The sequence below is a fragment of the Bubalus bubalis genome, chromosome 1 (genome assembly GCF_019923935.1).
Source record: "Bubalus bubalis isolate 160015118507 breed Murrah chromosome 1, NDDB_SH_1, whole genome shotgun sequence".
Classification (NCBI taxonomy): Eukaryota; Metazoa; Chordata; class Mammalia; order Artiodactyla; family Bovidae; genus Bubalus; species Bubalus bubalis.
This window is the reverse complement of record NC_059157.1, coordinates 163,310,237-163,328,172: the sequence shown is the minus strand read 5'-3', so window position 1 is coordinate 163,328,172 and position 17,936 is coordinate 163,310,237. Positions and strand designations below refer to the sequence as shown.

At 34.3% G+C, this 17,936-nt stretch overlaps 1 protein-coding gene across 3 annotated transcripts in view; it reads left to right on the top strand.

Moving 5' to 3' along the window:
• Positions 1-17,936, top strand: part of RNF13 (ring finger protein 13) — a 130,187-nt gene that overhangs the window by 58,078 nt on the left and 54,173 nt on the right. For 2 of the 3 annotated variants that reach the window (XM_025290008.3, XM_006063113.4), the window contains exons 5-6: positions 8,436-8,523; positions 14,924-15,014. In XM_025290008.3, the coding sequence (XP_025145793.1) occupies positions 8,436-8,523; positions 14,924-15,014 (179 nt within the window). Of the gene's footprint in view, positions 1-8,435; positions 8,534-14,923; positions 15,015-17,936 lie in introns of all 3 variants that reach the window. The other variant, XM_044946073.2, reaches the window with a different exon arrangement.

Sequence of the window (17,936 nt, the reverse complement as noted above, 5' to 3'; positions counted from 1 at the left end):
GAGAGGAAGTGACACTTAACATTGAGGAGAAAAACCAGCTAGGATCTAGTAAAGATGTTCATGATGATCCCAAGTCACTGGAAAAGGTCAAATCACATTTGTTGTCTTTTAATTGAGACAGCTAGCAAGATGCAAAATATTTCAGAAAAATTTTTTATCCACAATGACTGAAGTAAAATTTTTGGTATGTTTTTAAGAGGGAACTAAGACATAAATGCATTTTTATGGCATATATCTTTCTGGGTAGGACTTGATAGATAGTTGCCTTAGTTATGATTTAGTTTGACTAAATAAGTATTTATCTAGGCTGGAGATACATGCTAGTGAACAAGATGGTTCCTTAGGAAACATGAAGTCTGGCATTCAAAGAGCTCTAAATGTTATTTTATCAGATCTCTTATTTTTCAAGGTGATGTCAGGATTAATTTTCTGATAATTCTTTTTATTGACACACATGAAACAATGATCTTTTGTTAATTTTTAAGGTAATACTTTAAATTATCACAAATTTAGATTTCTAATATTGTGATTTCTATTAAGACAGCGGGACTTTGGCTTTATTATATTTTTGAGAACATGCTGAGATTAGTGTACATTTATGTCATTTAATGAACTGTGGAAGTTGAAAATTATTCTGTGTAAGGTTAATTATGTGACATTGGCTTGATTAAAATGTATCAGGTTGTTAAAGTACCCAGATGGGTATTAAAAACATAACTCATTCAAGACAAAAGCTTGTGGTGTATATAATAACAAAGATGAAAACAGAGGTATCCTGAAGAAGTTAACATTGTTAATAATTCCCAAGTATTGATATTTTGTCTTTAACTATTTTAAGAGTTGAATCTTTTATGTCTTATTCCTCTCTTTCCCACAGCAGCATTCTCCTCCATGTTCACAAAATGCAGTTACCATGCTTAGGAAATTTATTATTGATAATTGATGAATAACTATATCTAATAATATAGAGTATTAGTATATATGTTTTGTGTGTGTGTGTGTGTGACATGCACATAATTAGGTAGTATATCCTATCTGATTATATGGAGTACATACCCTTTGGCAGGGAAGCAGATTGAGAGCAAGAAGAAAATACAGTGCTTTTTAATCACTGAAGGTATCACCTGATTGATGGGAGTTTAAGAATATCTCGTCATTCTCTTCCTGGTGTTAATTAAGCAGTCAATTACATCTCTAGATAGATGTATTTTTCTTATTTATACATAAGCCAGAATAGTTGAATTTCCCTAATATTTATTATGTCTTTCTCTACTTCTGTTCTTTCTTTCTTTCTTTTTTTTTTGGTCCTGCTGTGCTGCAAATGGGATTTAGTCCCCCAACCAGAGATCAAACCCACACTCTCTGTATTGGGAGAGCCAATTCTTAACCCCTGGACTACCAGGGAAGTCCCTCTACTTCTAGTCTTATTACTTCTTTAGTAAATAAAACTATAAGTCATCACTGAAATTTCCCCCTAGATCACATTTTTGTTTTGTTTTTATTAAAGTATAGTTGATTTACAATGCTGTGTTAATTACTGCCATATAGCAAAATGACTCAGCTGTACATATACACATTCTTTTCCATTATGGTTTATCACAGGATATTGAATATAGTTCCCTGTGCTCTGCAGTAGGGCCTTGTGTTTATTCTATATATACCAGTTTGCATCTGCTGATCCCAAAATCCCCATCCATCCCTCTCCTACCACTCTCCCCGCTTGGCAACCACTAATCTATTTTCTGTGTCCCTGATTCTGTTTCTGTTTCATAGATAGGTTCATTTGTGTCATATATTAGATTCCACATATAAATCACATATTTTAATTCTGCATGAATTACAATCTGAAATATTTCAGTATAGTATTTTCTTTCAACCTCCTAATTAAAATTAATGACCTTTTAACACTTAATAAAAATGTTGAAATAATGAACTAAAGGTTGTATTATCATTCAAATTAGAAGAGGATATATTTTAAATGGCTACTACTCTCAAACATCTTTTGCCCGGCACCTGAAGGCAGATAACATCAGAAACACGGGGCATCTGTAGGGGGTGCATGTACGGTGTTCATGGAGTATCGTCTGTCTGAAATAATCTTGGTTTTTAGCTTGCCTTTTCACTATTGTTCAAACATTAAAATTATTCCTTATGCAAGGGAAAAATAACACTAGAATTCAGTTAAAGACTTCAGAACTTTAAATACATTTCAAATAAAAAAATGTTTCAAATGTGTCTCATTTTACACGAACATCCAGACTACTGTCTGATATAATAATGAGGTTCTTTTCATGGTTCTCTTTCATCAAGAAAAGTTACCTCATAACATTTTTAGCATTCTTGCAGGTATACTAGAAATAAGTATACACAGATTTACTTATTTGTAGTGTATCCTCTCAGGGGAAAATTAAAGTGTACTTAAGTTTAGTTCATGTCTAGAACTTAAAGGACATTGAAGACTGTAAGATATATAAAACTGAAGGGATGATATTTTATTAGAAGTTTAATTATTTTTCACAACCAGGCAGCAATCTTTATTCCAGATATTTGTTGAATGAATTAATTTGCTGAAAATATGTACATTTAAATCTCAGGTCCTGATATTTTATATTCTACCTATATAGAAACCTCCCTACCTCTCAAATTTAGTGTACTCAGAACCATTCTCTTGTTTTTCCTTATGAAAACAAGCTCTGTTTCTCAGCTTTCACATTTTTGGTTAAGTACATTCCTAAGTTCCCTAGATTCAAAAGTTGGTTTTGAAGAAGAATGAAAATATTGTTCTTTCAGATCATTGCAATCATCCTGCCTTGTCAGAACAGCTTCCAAATCTTCAGTCTTATCTTCTCCATATCAAAGTATTACCAGATTGTTCTAAAACATTGTTTTAGCCATGTCACCTCCTTATTCAAGTGCCTGTTGTGAACCTTTAAGGTTCCTGGTGACTCAGATGGTAAAGAGTCTGCCTGCAATGCGGGAGACCTGTGTTCGATCCCTGGTTGAGAAGATCCCCTGGAGAAGGAAATGTGAACCCTTAATGGGGAAGACCCCACATCTACTTTACTGAATGGCCTTCAAGATACAGTACTATCTGTCCTTTTTTCCCATCTCTCCTAACCTCTGACTTTCCAACAGCAGCTGTAAAATTGAACAGCAATGACAGTAATCATAACTAGCACTTATTTAATATGTGCCAGGCACTGTTTAAGCACTATTTTAAGTGCTTGCCATGTATTTAGTAATTTAATCCTCAGAATGACTCTTTGAGTGTATTATTATGCTCATTTTACAGAAGTTATTTGCTTAAGTTTATACAGCTTGTATATAACAGAGTCAGAATTTGAATCCAAATAATCTCCTTCCAAGAGTATAATTTTAACTCCTCTGCTGGAATTAGAGAGTCTTCCTTTCTGTAACACTCTTTTTCACTTATTAAGGTCCTTCTTTGTGTTTTGTTTTTAGTATGCCTTGCTCAGTCCTGCCTTTTGCCTTCTTATTTCTCTCTTCCTCTCACATGAGAAATTTCCCAACTCTTTCCTGTTGACGCAGATTTCATCTCTATTAAAATGTTTCAGGTCCTATAAAATCTGCCATAGGTACTTCAATATAACTTTTCCCTCTCTAAGTTTTTATAAACTCTACCACACTATTTGAGCACTTTTCTTTTTGGCTTATACTCTGATTTGTATATGTTTTATTTTGCCCATAAGATTTTAAGATTAATGTCCTGTGAGTTTTGGTACTTTCTTAGTATCAAAGAAAGTAATCCCTTAAAGTGATCTCTTTCTTAATCCCTCTTTTTAGACATTTGTAAAATGTTAAACCAGGTTAGTGATCCTATTTCTCATTCTGATTCATTGGGAAACTCCATGCTTCTCTATCTAATCAAATAAAATTGTTTTCAAATCTCAGCTCTGCCTAAGTGTGACTTTAGGGTATATTCATTTCTAGAATATCGAAAAGAATATCTACATGGTAGAGTTCTATCAGATATTAGAGATAGTATATGTAAGGGACCAGCACATAGAGGCTTCTTTTATTCATAGATAGAGCCTTTGGTCTGGAACCTTGTTGTATATATTCTGTCAACAGTTTCCTCCACCTCCTCATGCCTGTGTGTCCCTTAAAAAATTTCTGCTTATGATCATCTTGACAGCACAGTGAATTCTTTCTTCTTACAAGGTCTGTTTATTAGTGTCAATATCACCAGTTCGTCCAATCTGGAAATAAGATGAACTATTATTTCATTCCCAGGATTCCTTTTAGAACCTGTCTCATTGAAGGTTCTTCCATTAGCAGTCGCTGTCTTCAGGTATACCGGCTATTTACAATAACAAGTCGGCAGTCCCATATTTCTTTAAAATTTGTGGTCAGGTGCTACCTGGTCTACATAATTTAGTTGCAGTTAATTGGTTGATTAGATGTAAACTAGTACATTTAGCACAATTTGAGTCTCCTTAAAAAGGCACGTTTGCAGTTCAATTCAGAAGGTCTTTTTGTGCAATTTTCTGTTTGATCGCTATTTTGAAATTTAGGTTTGTTCACTGTGTCTGCTTTTTATTAATGAATCTTTGAGTTCTCTGCTTCCATCTGACAACATGTTTGAGATTGCATTTTATGAATGTGAAACCTTGCACATGCTTACTGATGATTTAGGCCTTATTTCTGCCTCCTGTGTTTTTGAAAATACCAGCTGCTGTATAGTTAAAAATGTAATTTAATTTGATTGACACATGATTTTTGCAGTTCATAACATGAATATATTTTCCTTGTTTGTATTCGTAAGCCCATTGGTCCATATGTTAATGTGTTTCTTTGATTTAATTTCATTATTTTAAAAATCAGTAACAACAACAACAAAAGTCTTGGGGAAGCCTTCTTATTAAATTTTTGAAACATGTTTCTATTTTCTGGAATTCACACTTGTGCTTACAAAACTCCTTCCTATTTTAGTGGTTTTCTATTTTAAGAATTTTATTTTTTAATTAGAGAACAGCTTTTGATATTAATCTAATTTTATATTGTATTTATGGAACCAATTGCATTTTGGATACGTGAAAGAAACATATTTCCTCAGTTGCTCAATGCAGTTTTCAGAAACTGCTGGCTAGACTTAGTTACACACATAGCAGATTGCTGTAAAGCCATTAATTTATATTGGTGATTTTTAACAATGCAGTTCAGAAAGCCTCTTTTAAGAGTAATGATATTTTGTCCCTTCTTTACACATAGACAACTGCAGAAGATTAAAGAACCCCATAAAGCCTTGTTTTATAAATGGGGTAGTATGTATAATGCATAAATATAAGATACTATAGAAGATCTTTAAGAACAGTATAACAGGTATAAATACCAAGTGGGAAGCAGCTATATGGGTGCTTGGGACAACATGTGGACCAGGGCATTAGAATAGGGCATGGAACAGGACAGGCTTCATGGAGGTAATGGAATTTGAAGCCTGATTAGGGATTCAGAACCCGAAGGCTGTTCCAGGCAGAGATGGTAGCTTGAGCAAATAGAGAAGCTAGAAAGCACCTGACCTGTTTGGATGTCCAGGAGTATTGAGTGTCTTTGAGGATAATGATTGTTTCTGATTCACCTTTAAGTTCTGCATTGTGCCCAATACACAGTACCTTACATGTTATGTAAATTCAACAAATATTTACTAAACTGAACTATGTTGTTTTACATACACTTGATCATGGTTCCCGGGACCACTTTTCTCTGTATCCTAACATGTTGTATCTTTGCTCACAAATACATATTTTTCAGGGAAACAAGTCAATTTGTAATATCAGTGACTTTGTGTATTAGTTGGCTTTAAAAAGAAAAGTAAAAGTTAAGTTTTATATAAGGAGAGAACAGCTTTTGATATAAATTTTGTATTTCTTAAATTGTATCTCTGGAAACACTTGCTTTTTGGATTTGTGAGAGAAATATTTCTCTGTAGTTACTTGTCTAGCTTTTTTAGGAACAATTAAATGGTCATTAAAGCATCAGATAAATTAATAGCAACCCCAACCAAGTATACTAAAGTTTAAATAAAAGCTAAGTGAAGTCTGTCCTGCTATGAAAATGTAATGAATAAATAATAGGTTCATAAATAAGTAGCAGATAAGGTTTAAAAACTATTATGTCCTTCTTGAGAGATTTTTTTTTTCTTCCCTTGGAAAGCAATAAAATCTATGGGTAAAAGACTGTAGAGGTTGGCGTTTTTAAAGTTTTAGTTGGGTAACAAAATCTACCTAAAATTAAAACATGCACACACAGGCAAAAAGTAGTAAACTTATTTATTTATTTATTTATTTTTGGTTGTTGACTTTTCCTTGCATGACTACAGAACATTCCTTGTAACGGTTCTGTTGGCTGGTTGGTTTTCTTGTCATTATTCCAAACATCAGAGCAGTAGGTCCTATGTTGGTGAACTATTTATGCTATTTTAATTCATTAAAAAAACTTAGAGTCTCAGGTTTGATCCCTGGGTCAGGAATATCTCCTGGAAAAGGAAATGGCTGCCCACAACAATATTCTTAACTGGAGTATTCCATGGACAGACAACCCTGACCGGCTATAATCCATGGGGTTGCAAAGAGTTGGACACGACTGAGCAACTAACACACACACACAATTTTCTCTCTTGTATTTGTAATGTTATAATATGAGCTATTAATTTAAGCACTTACACATTTTCTCATTCTAGAAATATTTAATGAGTGCTTACTCTGTGTCAGCCTGCTATTTCATAGGAGTCATAGAGACTATAAAGGCTTCCCTAGTGGCTCAGTGGTTAAGAACTTGCCTGCCAATGCAGGAGATGTGGGTTTGATCCCTGGGTCAGGAAGATCCCCTGGAAAAGGAAAAGGCATCCCACTTCAGTATTCTTGCTTGGAAAATCCCCTGGGCAGAGGAGTCTGGTAGGCTACAGTCCATGGGGTTTCAGAATCAGACATGTCTTAGTGACTAAGCGCACCCACAGAGAGACAAAATATTAATTCTTTGAGGCATTTGCAGATTTATATTTTTTTTTGTTTGGTGGTAAGATAAAATTATTCTGATTAACCCACATTATTATCTCTTTCAGAATTCCAACTTTCATTGGTGAGGTAGTTTTAGAGTCAGGGTAATGTAGAAGGGAATTTTACTCTCGCCTGAGTAGGGTTGACTACATGAGCCTCATTTCTCTCACCTACCATTCAAGTCCAGTCTGCTGAACACTTGGGCATTCCTTTTATTCTTAGGAACTTGACTTTTTGGGCTTTCCCTTAGTCTTTGCAGCTTGATGCAGGTCTTTATTGAATTACTGTAGAATTTTGAATCATTGTTATGCTGATAACTAAAACAGAGCTAATATTAGACCTTCTGGGAATTATTTTTAAAATTAATTTTAGAAGTATTGATATTATAAAGAAACTTTGAGACATATCACTATGCAGTGATTATAAGGTGATATATTTCAAATTTCTTGCCATAGTAAGTATTTAGAATTATATGTATATAGTTTTCAAAGTATTCAAAACTATTATATATATTTACATACCCAATTTTCATTTTATTTAACCAGTATGCAAATAATAACCCTCAATTTTACCAAATGGTTGAAAGGTGGTACAATAAGGGGTTAGTCTGTGTTTATTTTTATTTAAAAAAAACTGTTACTTTAAAAGTGAAGTGTGGTAACATGTGTTAGATACTTTTCAGATCTTTGTTTTAAGAAAATTCTACTACATATCTAGCCATATTCTTATGGTGTGAAACTATTAATATTTCGGAAACTAGTTTTAGGAAAGATTATATAGCTAAATAGAACCAGAGTAAGCAACTTCAGGCTGGAGTATTTTTATTTTTAATTTTTTCAAAGCTTTAGAAAAGCTTTCTAAAGAAAATGGTTGTTGATGAAGCTAATAAGAATAGCTTTTATTTTACCCATTTCTTTGTATCATCATGGTGTTAAGCATTTTAAAATTATTTTACATATGAGAAAAATATTGTTGCTATTTTGTCTTAAACTTGGGGAAACTGAGGATTAAGGAAGAAAAGCAATTTGCTCCAAGTTTATTGCACTAAGTAGTGGAGGTAGATTTGACTTCTCAAGGGCTGATGGCTCTTGAGTATGGTCCCAAGTCTGTATCCCGTTAGAGCTAGACAGGGTTAGTGCTTTGGATCCTTTTGGTAGGTAGCTTATATCTCTGTCCTTTATTTGCCTCTCATTTCACTTAATACCTTGAGTGAAATAAAAAAGATATCTAAAGAAGTCCTTGATAATCAATTGTAAAAGGTTCTGTTTCAAGAACACACTTGAGATCTGTTTATATATATATATTATATATATACATAATCTAGTCTGTCCTTTATGGAGTTGTTGATCTATGTTCGTTGAAGTCGAGGGACCTTATGGCACTTTCTTCCTCATATCATGACTGTTTTCTGACTTGCAGGTTTTAAATGCACAGAGAGCAGGATACAAAGCAGCCATAGTTCACAATGTTGACTCTGATGACCTCATTAGCATGGGATCCAACGACAGTAAGTACAGGTATCACTTTTCTTCTCTCCTGTTTGACCAATCGTTCGAAACTAAAATTTACCAGAGTCTCTCTTCTTTGATTTTCTGTTTTAGAAAGCAAAATTTCGTCCCCATCAGAAAGATAATTTCCACTTCTTAAACCTCTTGGGATAATTTTGCTCACAGTATAAGTGGAATTGACTTGTTCTTTTCTGAACAGTTTGTTGTTGTTGCCGGTTTGTTTTTTTTAACCTATGTGTTTCATTTTTGAGGATGTGTTGTTATTTTGGTAAAAGCTAAAGGAAAACCAAAGCTTTAAATAGAGATAAGCATGTTGAGTTTAGGATGCCATAGGAGAATTTTTGTGATTTATTTAGAGATTCACAACGTTAAATTTTAGAATACGCAGAAATACTAAGTAGCTGCTGTATTCCTGTGGAGTGTCAGAGCCGCGTACTTGTGCTCTCTTACACCAGTTGGTTATTATTAGCCCCTTAATATTTATTGGCATGCCTATAGCTTTTTGTTCAAAATGGCAATATCTTTCCTTATTCTCTATGAAATATTAGCTTGTAGGGAAAATGAGCCAATTTTAATGAAATAACTGGCTTTAATCAGACTGATTTTTAAGCTGTATGCTTTCACTTAATTTATTGAGAGTGATAAAGGTGTCTCCTTTATGTTAATGAGGCTACTTTTGGTCCCCACCAAATGATGGGGCTGGTTGCTAGGAGAACTAAGTAGGTGATTAGAGGATTGGAACTTTCAGTCCTACCCCCTAACCTCAGTGGCCAGTGGTTTAATCATTCATGCCTATGTAGTGAGGCCACCATGAAAACCTACAAGGACAGGTTCAAAGAGCTTCTGGGTTGGTGAAGGTGTGGAGATGCTGGGAAAGTTGCACTCCTGGAGAGGGCACAGAACCTCTGCATCCCTTCCCATATACCTTGCCCTATACATCTCTTTCATCTGCTTGTTTCTGAATTATGTCTTTTCTTAATAAACTGGTAATCAAGTAAATAAAATGTTTCTTTGAGTTCTGTGGACTGCTCTAGCAAATTAATTGAACCCATGGGGTAAGGATTGTTGAAACCTCCAGTCTATAACTGGTAGGTCAGAAGCAAAGTCAACAACTTAGACTTGGTGGCTGGCGTCTGAAGTTGGGGGTGGGAATTCTTGTGAAACCATACCCTTAGCCTGTGGAATCTGATGCTATCTCGAGGTAGATAATGTCAGAATTGAATTGAGTTGTTTGATGCTGTGGGGAAGATGCCCACGTACGTTGGCAGTTGGGATCAGAATCCAAGATACACTAAATAAACTGCCAACATTCATGATTAAGTATTTTGTTTTTCTTTTTTTTTAGTATATATCCATAATACCGCTTGTTATTAAGTTGCATTGAGTCACATATGCAAGAAAGAGTTTGCAGCAAAGAGCAGACATATCAGGCATGGATTAATATACTCCACTGAAATGTATTTAGGACTTTAACCGTATCCTCAACAGGAAATATGTTGGATTTCTCGACCAAAAAAATCTTTTTATAACCTTGGACATTATTTGTTGTTGCTGTGCTCAGTCGTGTCCAACTCTTTGCGACCCCATGGACTGTAGCCCACCAGGTTGCTCTGTCCATGGAATTTCCCAGGCAAGAATACTGGACTGGGTTGTCATTTCCAACTCCAGGGGATCTTCCTGACCCAGGGATCAAACCCATGTCTTCTGCAACTCTTTTCCTTCTTATTCCTAATACAATCTACGGTAAAATTACAATACATAAAAAGTAAAACTTAGTGATAAGTTCCTTACTTTCTTTATATTTTAAATGATTATTTTAATCTTCTGGCTGGTTAAATCGTAACTGTAGAATGCATGAAGTGTCCATAAGAGCTTCTGGCACTTCCCCGAAAGTTTAACAACCACTGATAGGAATTAGAGGAATTGATTAAGGGATTTTACTTATCAAATAAACTAGTACTGTTGGTACTGCACACTTGTTGGTACTCCTCCTTTAATCACCTCCCTTAAAAAATGATCCTACACCATACCTCCACGTTAGTCATTTTTGTGACCCATACACGTTACTGACAAAATGGAAAGCATAGACACTCTGAAAAATAGGCCTGAATTCAAGTCCAAGCTCCTGCTTGAATTGACTGTATAATTTTGAGCAAGTTACTTACTCTGTGTGTGTTTTGCTGAAAACCTGGGCTTAGGGTTTAGCAACCCTCAAGACGTTCTCAAGGGTTATGGGTTGAATAAAATAATTAGTATTTGTAAGCTGTTTATTCTTTTAACACGCTTTTAATAAAAAGTTTTCAAGTTGAAATTGTCAGTTCCCTTGGACACCTGGTTTGTCTTCATGTCAATAATAAATCCTTTTTGTGATAATCATGTCAGTTCCTAAGGAAAGTATGCTAAATATTAGAAGTAGCACATAACCATGTAATCCTGTTGTTGCTATGGTAATGTTCCAACTGAGTTATTTTATTTCAAAGATTGTTCAGAATTTTGGTTCTTGACTTTATTGCTTCGATTACTTTCCATGACATTTTGCTCTGTCCTTGGGTATGTATGTTTTTGAACATTTCATATATCCAACACACTGTAAAGATATTTCCCATTTTCATCTTTGCTGTCACTGGTAGAGGAAAGAAAGCATGGATTTATTAAAATAAGCATGTATCTGTCACTCTTTTTAGGTTTAGATATAACCACAAGGAAAATACTGCATGTATACTCCTAATACATGGTTCTGACATCTGGAAACAAAAGGAAGTTTTAAAGACCTCTTGTTGCCAGCATTTCACACAGGAATGTGTCTGTTTTTTTTATTTCAGGTAGGACATAGGATGAGTTCACTTTGAGTCAGTCACATTTGTCATCTTCAGGAGGCAGGAGAATGTGATGACGATGAACTTCAAGACTAGGAAATGTGGGTTTATTTGAGGCTAGTTCATAAAAGTTACTAATCTTTCCAAGCCCTTTATTTTCATCTGTAAAAGTGTGAATAGTTTTAATTTTTTTTAACCCAACAAGATTGTGAAGATCATATGAAAGAAGGTATATGAGAAAAACCCAAGATAAGGCAGAGTGGAAGGAGTCTAGATTAGGAGTCTGAGCCTCAAGTTTGGGTCTAGGTTGTGCAGATTGCTGTATAAACAGGGCAAGTTATCAATATGTCTGGGCTTGTTTCTTTTTTCTTCCTTGCTTGCTTGCTTCATCAAATACTTTTTGGTAGCCTACTCCGCATCAAGTACTCTCTTAGGCATCAGGACTACAGAGGAAATAATACAGTTTTAAGGCTTGCTCATACTTTTCATTGAGGTAGCAGAATGATGTAGTTAAGAGTGTGGTTTCTGGGTATGGTCTTACAAGGTTTGAATCCCAGCTCCACCACCTACCAGTGGTGTGGCCTTGGGAACATTACCTAACATCTCTGTGCCTCACTTTTCTGATATGTTAAATGTGGATAATAATAGTATTCAAGTCATTGGTTTGTTGCTTATGACATATAAATATCTAGACGACTTCCTGGTTCTTAATAGCCATTTAATGATCCTTTAGCTGCTATTAATTATTATTGCTGCAGTTACTATCATTACATTCTAGAGTGGGAATAATACTCAAAGAGGTATGATATATGTCAAGTAGTGAGTGGTAAGTGCTATGAAGAAAAACATGCCAGGTTAAAGGGATACAGGGTGACAGGGATGAGAGGGGGAGAATGGCTGTTCTAGATAGGGTATTCAGAGAAGGTTTCTTGAGGCTTTGACATTTGAGCATAGGTCTGAAGTGAAAGGCTACACCATGCAGATTTCTGGAGGAGGATATTTCAAGGAAAGGGAACAGCAGACAAATGCAAAGGCACACCTTTATCAGAGATAAAGCAGGTGTGACAGAAAATCATGGTGGCTGCAGTCAGAGTGAACAAGGGAGGGAGAGAATTGTAGGGGATGAAGTTAGAGGGGAACCAGAGGCTAGAGCATGTTGAGTGTTGTAGGACTTTAGAATTTGTTTTATATAGGTTCTGAATAGAGGTGTGAGATGATCTGACAGTTTTAAAAGGATCACTTTGGTTGTTCTTAGGAGAACAGACTGAAGGTGAAAGATGAGCAAGAGTGCCGGCTGAGAGGCCAGTTAGAACATTGTTGCAGCAGCCAGGCAAGAGCTGACGGCAGTGGAGTACTAGCAGTGACTGTGATGGCGAGTGATAGAATTATGGATGTATTTTGAAGTTGATAGGGTTTGACCTAAGGATAAAAGGGAGGAGTAAAGGAGAACTCCAAAATGTTTAACTTGAGAAACTAGAAGAAAATAGTTATGCTGTTTACAGAGACAAGGAAGAGTAGGACTGATGAAGGGAAAAGAGATATTGAGAGATTTTGAGAAACATTAAGTTTGAAACATCTATTGTGCATTCAAATGGAGATATTGAACAGGCAGTTGGAATATGCATCTAGAGAGGTTGGGGTTGACCACTTAAATTATAACCTGTCTATGGTATGATAATACTACTTGGCATGTATACTTTACAGTTATTTTGTGGATCAGAATTAAAATTAGTATTTTTTAAGTATTTTGTGAATGAAAACATTTGGTTTTGTTTTCAGTAGATAAACAATGTGGCAGAATCTCCAAGGTGGCTGTTCATATTTGTGTACATCATTTCCCTCCTCTTCCTAACTTTCTGACTGAAGTGAGGAGCTTTTAACATCTCATTAGATATCATAACTCAAAGAAGTTATGTTACTTCCAATAATTATAAGCCAGTAGTTACAAGCCAAAATTTCCTCCTTGAGTTTATCAGAATATCTTTCTGAAAGAGTAGAACATTTTACAAAGGGTATTCAATTCCAAACTTTAATTACCAAATAAAATAAAATTTAAACTGTTATGTGAAGGAGAAAGATCTCTTAGCATGCAGCTATTAAAAATTATGAGGTGGATATTTATTTAGTGACATGACAGGATATCTGAGATATACCATTGAGTAGGAAAAAAAACCTATACTTTTTCCTGTTATTATATGATCCCATTAATACAAAATTTTAAATATTTATTGATCTTATTAATATAAAGATAGTGATTAAATATTGCTCTGCTAACCATTTTGGCTCCTTCCCTTTTAGGGCTTATATGATGTTGGAGTGTGGGTGTATGTGTGTGAGAGAGACAGAGACAGACACAAACAGTGTGTGAAATAGATGATTTTATTTGCGTAAATCCAATCTGAAAACGATAAAACATGTATTCTATTAAGGATACTAATATTTTAAAACTAAAGAAAAATATATCAGTGGTTGCTGAGGTTGTGGTGAGGGCTTGACTGTAAAGGGGCATGAGAGAATTTGGACGGATGATAACGTATTTTTTTATCTTGGTTGTGCTGGTTACATAATGGAACCTATTTGTCAAAGCATATAGAACTGTTTCTGTTGCTTCAAATAAAGCCTTATCTTTGGGTGGGAAGGGTTATGCTTGTGTTCTGTTCTTCTTCATGTGTATCCACCCCCCTCTTTTAAATAAATAATAAATATGCAGTTTTTAAAAGAAATGTAGAACAAAGTTGTTGTGCAGAATGTAACAAAAGAAAACAAATGGACTTTCTCTAAAGCCAAATGTGTTAAAGTAACTCATAGTTAAAAGTATGGCTGTTTTCTGTGGTGACAGTAAGATGATTGTTTTTACTTCTCTTCTTGAGTAATGGGTAATTTTTACAAAGTTCTTTTTTTGTTGGCATTTGATTTTGGGTTTTTAATATAGATAATAGAAGTAAATTTTGTAAGGTACTGGTCAAAACACAATGCTTTAACATGCACTCTGAGCTTAGGAGGAAGTAGAAATTTACCAAGCTTCCCTATCCAGTGCCCTTTCTGAACTCTTGTCAGCCCTTCACTCTGAAAACCCTTAGATGCGTGATGTCATTTTTCAGACTGTTGTAAAGTGGTCTTTTCTTACATTCTTTGGCTTACACCTCTCCTGGGAATGGGTATGTAAAAAAAGCTTTTTCACTTTTTAATTTAGGAATTAAGTTATGTGTGGAAAAAATACTTTACATTTCTTCCTCTTATTTCTTTTCTAATAGTTAAGTATGTCTGTACGGGAATAAATCAAGTAAATCAAAATGGAAATAGAGTAAGATTTATATTTCAATCTCATAGGACTATTGAGATAGTGTGGTAGTGTATATATGCAAAATGTTATTAGCTTTTGTTGTTGTAAATGTCATCATGTTTCTCAGCCATTTGGATCTTGGTATAAATCTGCAATCTGGAAAATCAACTAACAGACAATTCAAACTGATTATAGTTATTTCCACCTACATTGATATTTGCTGTTATTATAAAGAAAGTTAAGTTGATTTTACACTAAGTATGGGCTTTGAAGAATAACTTTTACTATTGTTTTATACAGTTGAGGTACTAAAGAAAATTGACATTCCATCTGTTTTTATTGGTGAATCATCAGCTAATTCCCTGAAAGATGAATTCACATATGAAAAAGGGTAAGTAATGGATATATAAAATAATCATGTAGCTTAAATTCTTTTCTGGGTGAGGGTAGAATTATATAAGATTAGTTGTAATCAAAATTATGTTTTAGAATGTACTCTATTGTGCTAAATTATGTCTTCTTAAGTCATGATTTTAAGACTTTACTTTTCTTCTGTGTATGATTACATACTGAAAATATATTTATGCTAGAGAGATTAAGGCACCCATGTTGCTAAAAAGAGAACTTTCCCTTTTATAGTTTAGTCAAACCATTGGTATTTAGAAGCAATGTGATTTACATTTATATGATACTTTAAGACATATTTGTATTTTATTAAATGGAAATGTTTTATAAACAAAGAATCTAACATGCGATGTGTTTGGTGACTAACTTTTACAAACACAGTTTGTTTTCAAGTTTAAAAAGTTTGATTTGGATTTTAAAACTTCCTATGAAATTTCTCCCCAAATTCTCATTACCATGGTAAAATTCAGACTGAAACTAACCTAAGACACAACTGTCTTATCTAATATAGAAAACAGTGCAGTTCAATTAACACTTTAGAGCTTCTTCTAAAAAACGAGTACCAAAACATACTGGACAGGAACAGTCATTTGACCAAGGGAACAATAGTAATAATAAAAGTGGTAATATTGTAATATAATAAATATCAAGGATTTAGCAAGTGCCAGGCACTCATGAAACAAAGCTTTTATATTTGTTATCCATTTAATTCTAACAACAACACTCTAGAAGTTATTATTATTATCTCTTAGCATCTACATTTGCCAAAAGAGGAAACTGGCACAATGAAATGCAATTCTAATTATTTGGGGGGCGGGGGGAATGCATGATTATTTGAGTTTGAATATGAATTAAAAAAAGAGAGGGTAAGAGTGTCTGTTTACATTTTTTGACCTTTTCCCTATACGGTTTTGATATTTAGAATACTGTTCACATATTTTGTGCTCAGAACATATTTATTAAGTTAGGGAATATAATTTGGGATATTGTATTAAAAATAGTTAAGCAAGATCCTATTTTGCCAGCCATATTTGTGTAGTTAATGGGGGTGAAGAGAACTACAACTTGCTTTTATCTCAGTATTATTCCCTCGTATAGAAAAATTGTGTGTATTTTAAAGAGTCTTTTTGTTTTATTTATTTATTTATTTTTTTTTTTGAGAAAATAAAATTCTGGTTTATTATTTCATAAAATGGAATAATATTCTGAAGATAAAATGACTAAACTGGAGCTAATCAATTCTAAAGCAACACTGCTTAAATGCATACTTATTACAAGGGGGAAGAGACAGCACAGTATAATGCAGTTAATACAAAGCTTAAAATTTCCAAAAGACTGTATATTGTATAGGTCGATGCAATATACATATGCTGTAAAAGTATAAATATGTAAGTAGGCACTGACTTTATCTGGGGAGAAAGGGAAAGGAATGTTTGGTCAGGAAGATAAAGTAGATATAAATTATACTAGTAAATCTTTCATTTCTGTAATAATAAAATACAAATACAGCACAATGTCAACGTTTCTTAAACCTGGTGACAGACACATGGAATTTATTGTTATTCTTTGCATGTTTTGTGTATTTCAAGTATTTCATAATAAATGAAACAAACATGGAAGGAAACTCTAGAACACCAGGAACTGCTGACAAGTAAGAAGTTATCTCTGAACCAATGTTCCTAGCAAATGCAAACAAGGACTTTACCAGTAATTCTTGCCCTGTACTAGGAGAAGGGATTCACAGAATTCCTAATTCTTTGCATTCAATTCTCTGTTGCAACCTAGGCTAATTTTCCTATCACTTTGACTTGTAAAACCATTTCTTTTTAAATTAAGAAGTAATAGATACCTGCTGATAAAATATGGAAAAATTCAGAAATAGAAAACATTTAAACAAAAGTCCCTATGATGCTCTTCACTTACAGCTTAATTTTTTCCCCATGTTTGAATGCTGACCTTAACTAGAGATACCCTGCTCATAAAACAGTGCCTTGTAATACTCAGTATTTTGTTACATACTTTATTTACTTAATATTTAGACCCTTTCCATGTTAATGCAAGGCCACAAAATCTCTTATCCCAGCTCTTTGGGACAGATATAATGTGGAATTGAAGCATTTTCAGATTTTTAAAAGTTAAGTAATATTCCAAGGGATAGAATTTGAGGATTGAGGCAGCATTCTATAATCAAATAACACATATATCTGTAATAAATGTATGAGTGTTTGATCATGTCAGTTAGGTTCAGGTTGACTATCAAATGAATTGCAAACATTACTTTTTAAAGCTTTTTAGGTTTCAGAATTCTGCTTGAAGGATTGTAGACCTGTGCAGACTGGCTTGTATCATCTGTCTGTTGACTGGCCAGTTGGTCAGTCTGCCTGCTTGCCTACCTACCTACCTATTAATTTATTATTTATTTGTTTAGTATAAAACGAGAGATGGGTATGATGAATATCATTCAGTCTCAGAATTATCAACTATGGCCAATTTTGTTTGGACTGTCCACTCTTTAAGTGCCATCTTCCCATTTTTCCCCATGCCATGATTATTTTAAATCAAGTGCTAGATACCCTGTGATCTAAACTGTAAACATCTCAAAAGATATCACTAGAAAATAAAGTTATATATAAAAAATATAATGGCATTTTCATTATTTTCAGTTCAGTTCAGTCGCTCAGTCATGTCTGACTCTTTACGACCCCATGAACCGTGGCACGCCAGGCCTCCCTGTCCATCACCATCTCCTGGAGTTCACACAAACCATGTCCATCGAGTAGGTGATGCCATCCAACCATCTCATCCTCTGTCATCCCCTTCTCCTCCTGCCTTCAGTCTTTCCCAGCATCAGGGTCTTTCCAAATGAATCAGCTCTTCGCATCTGGTGGCTAAAGGATTGGAGTTTCAG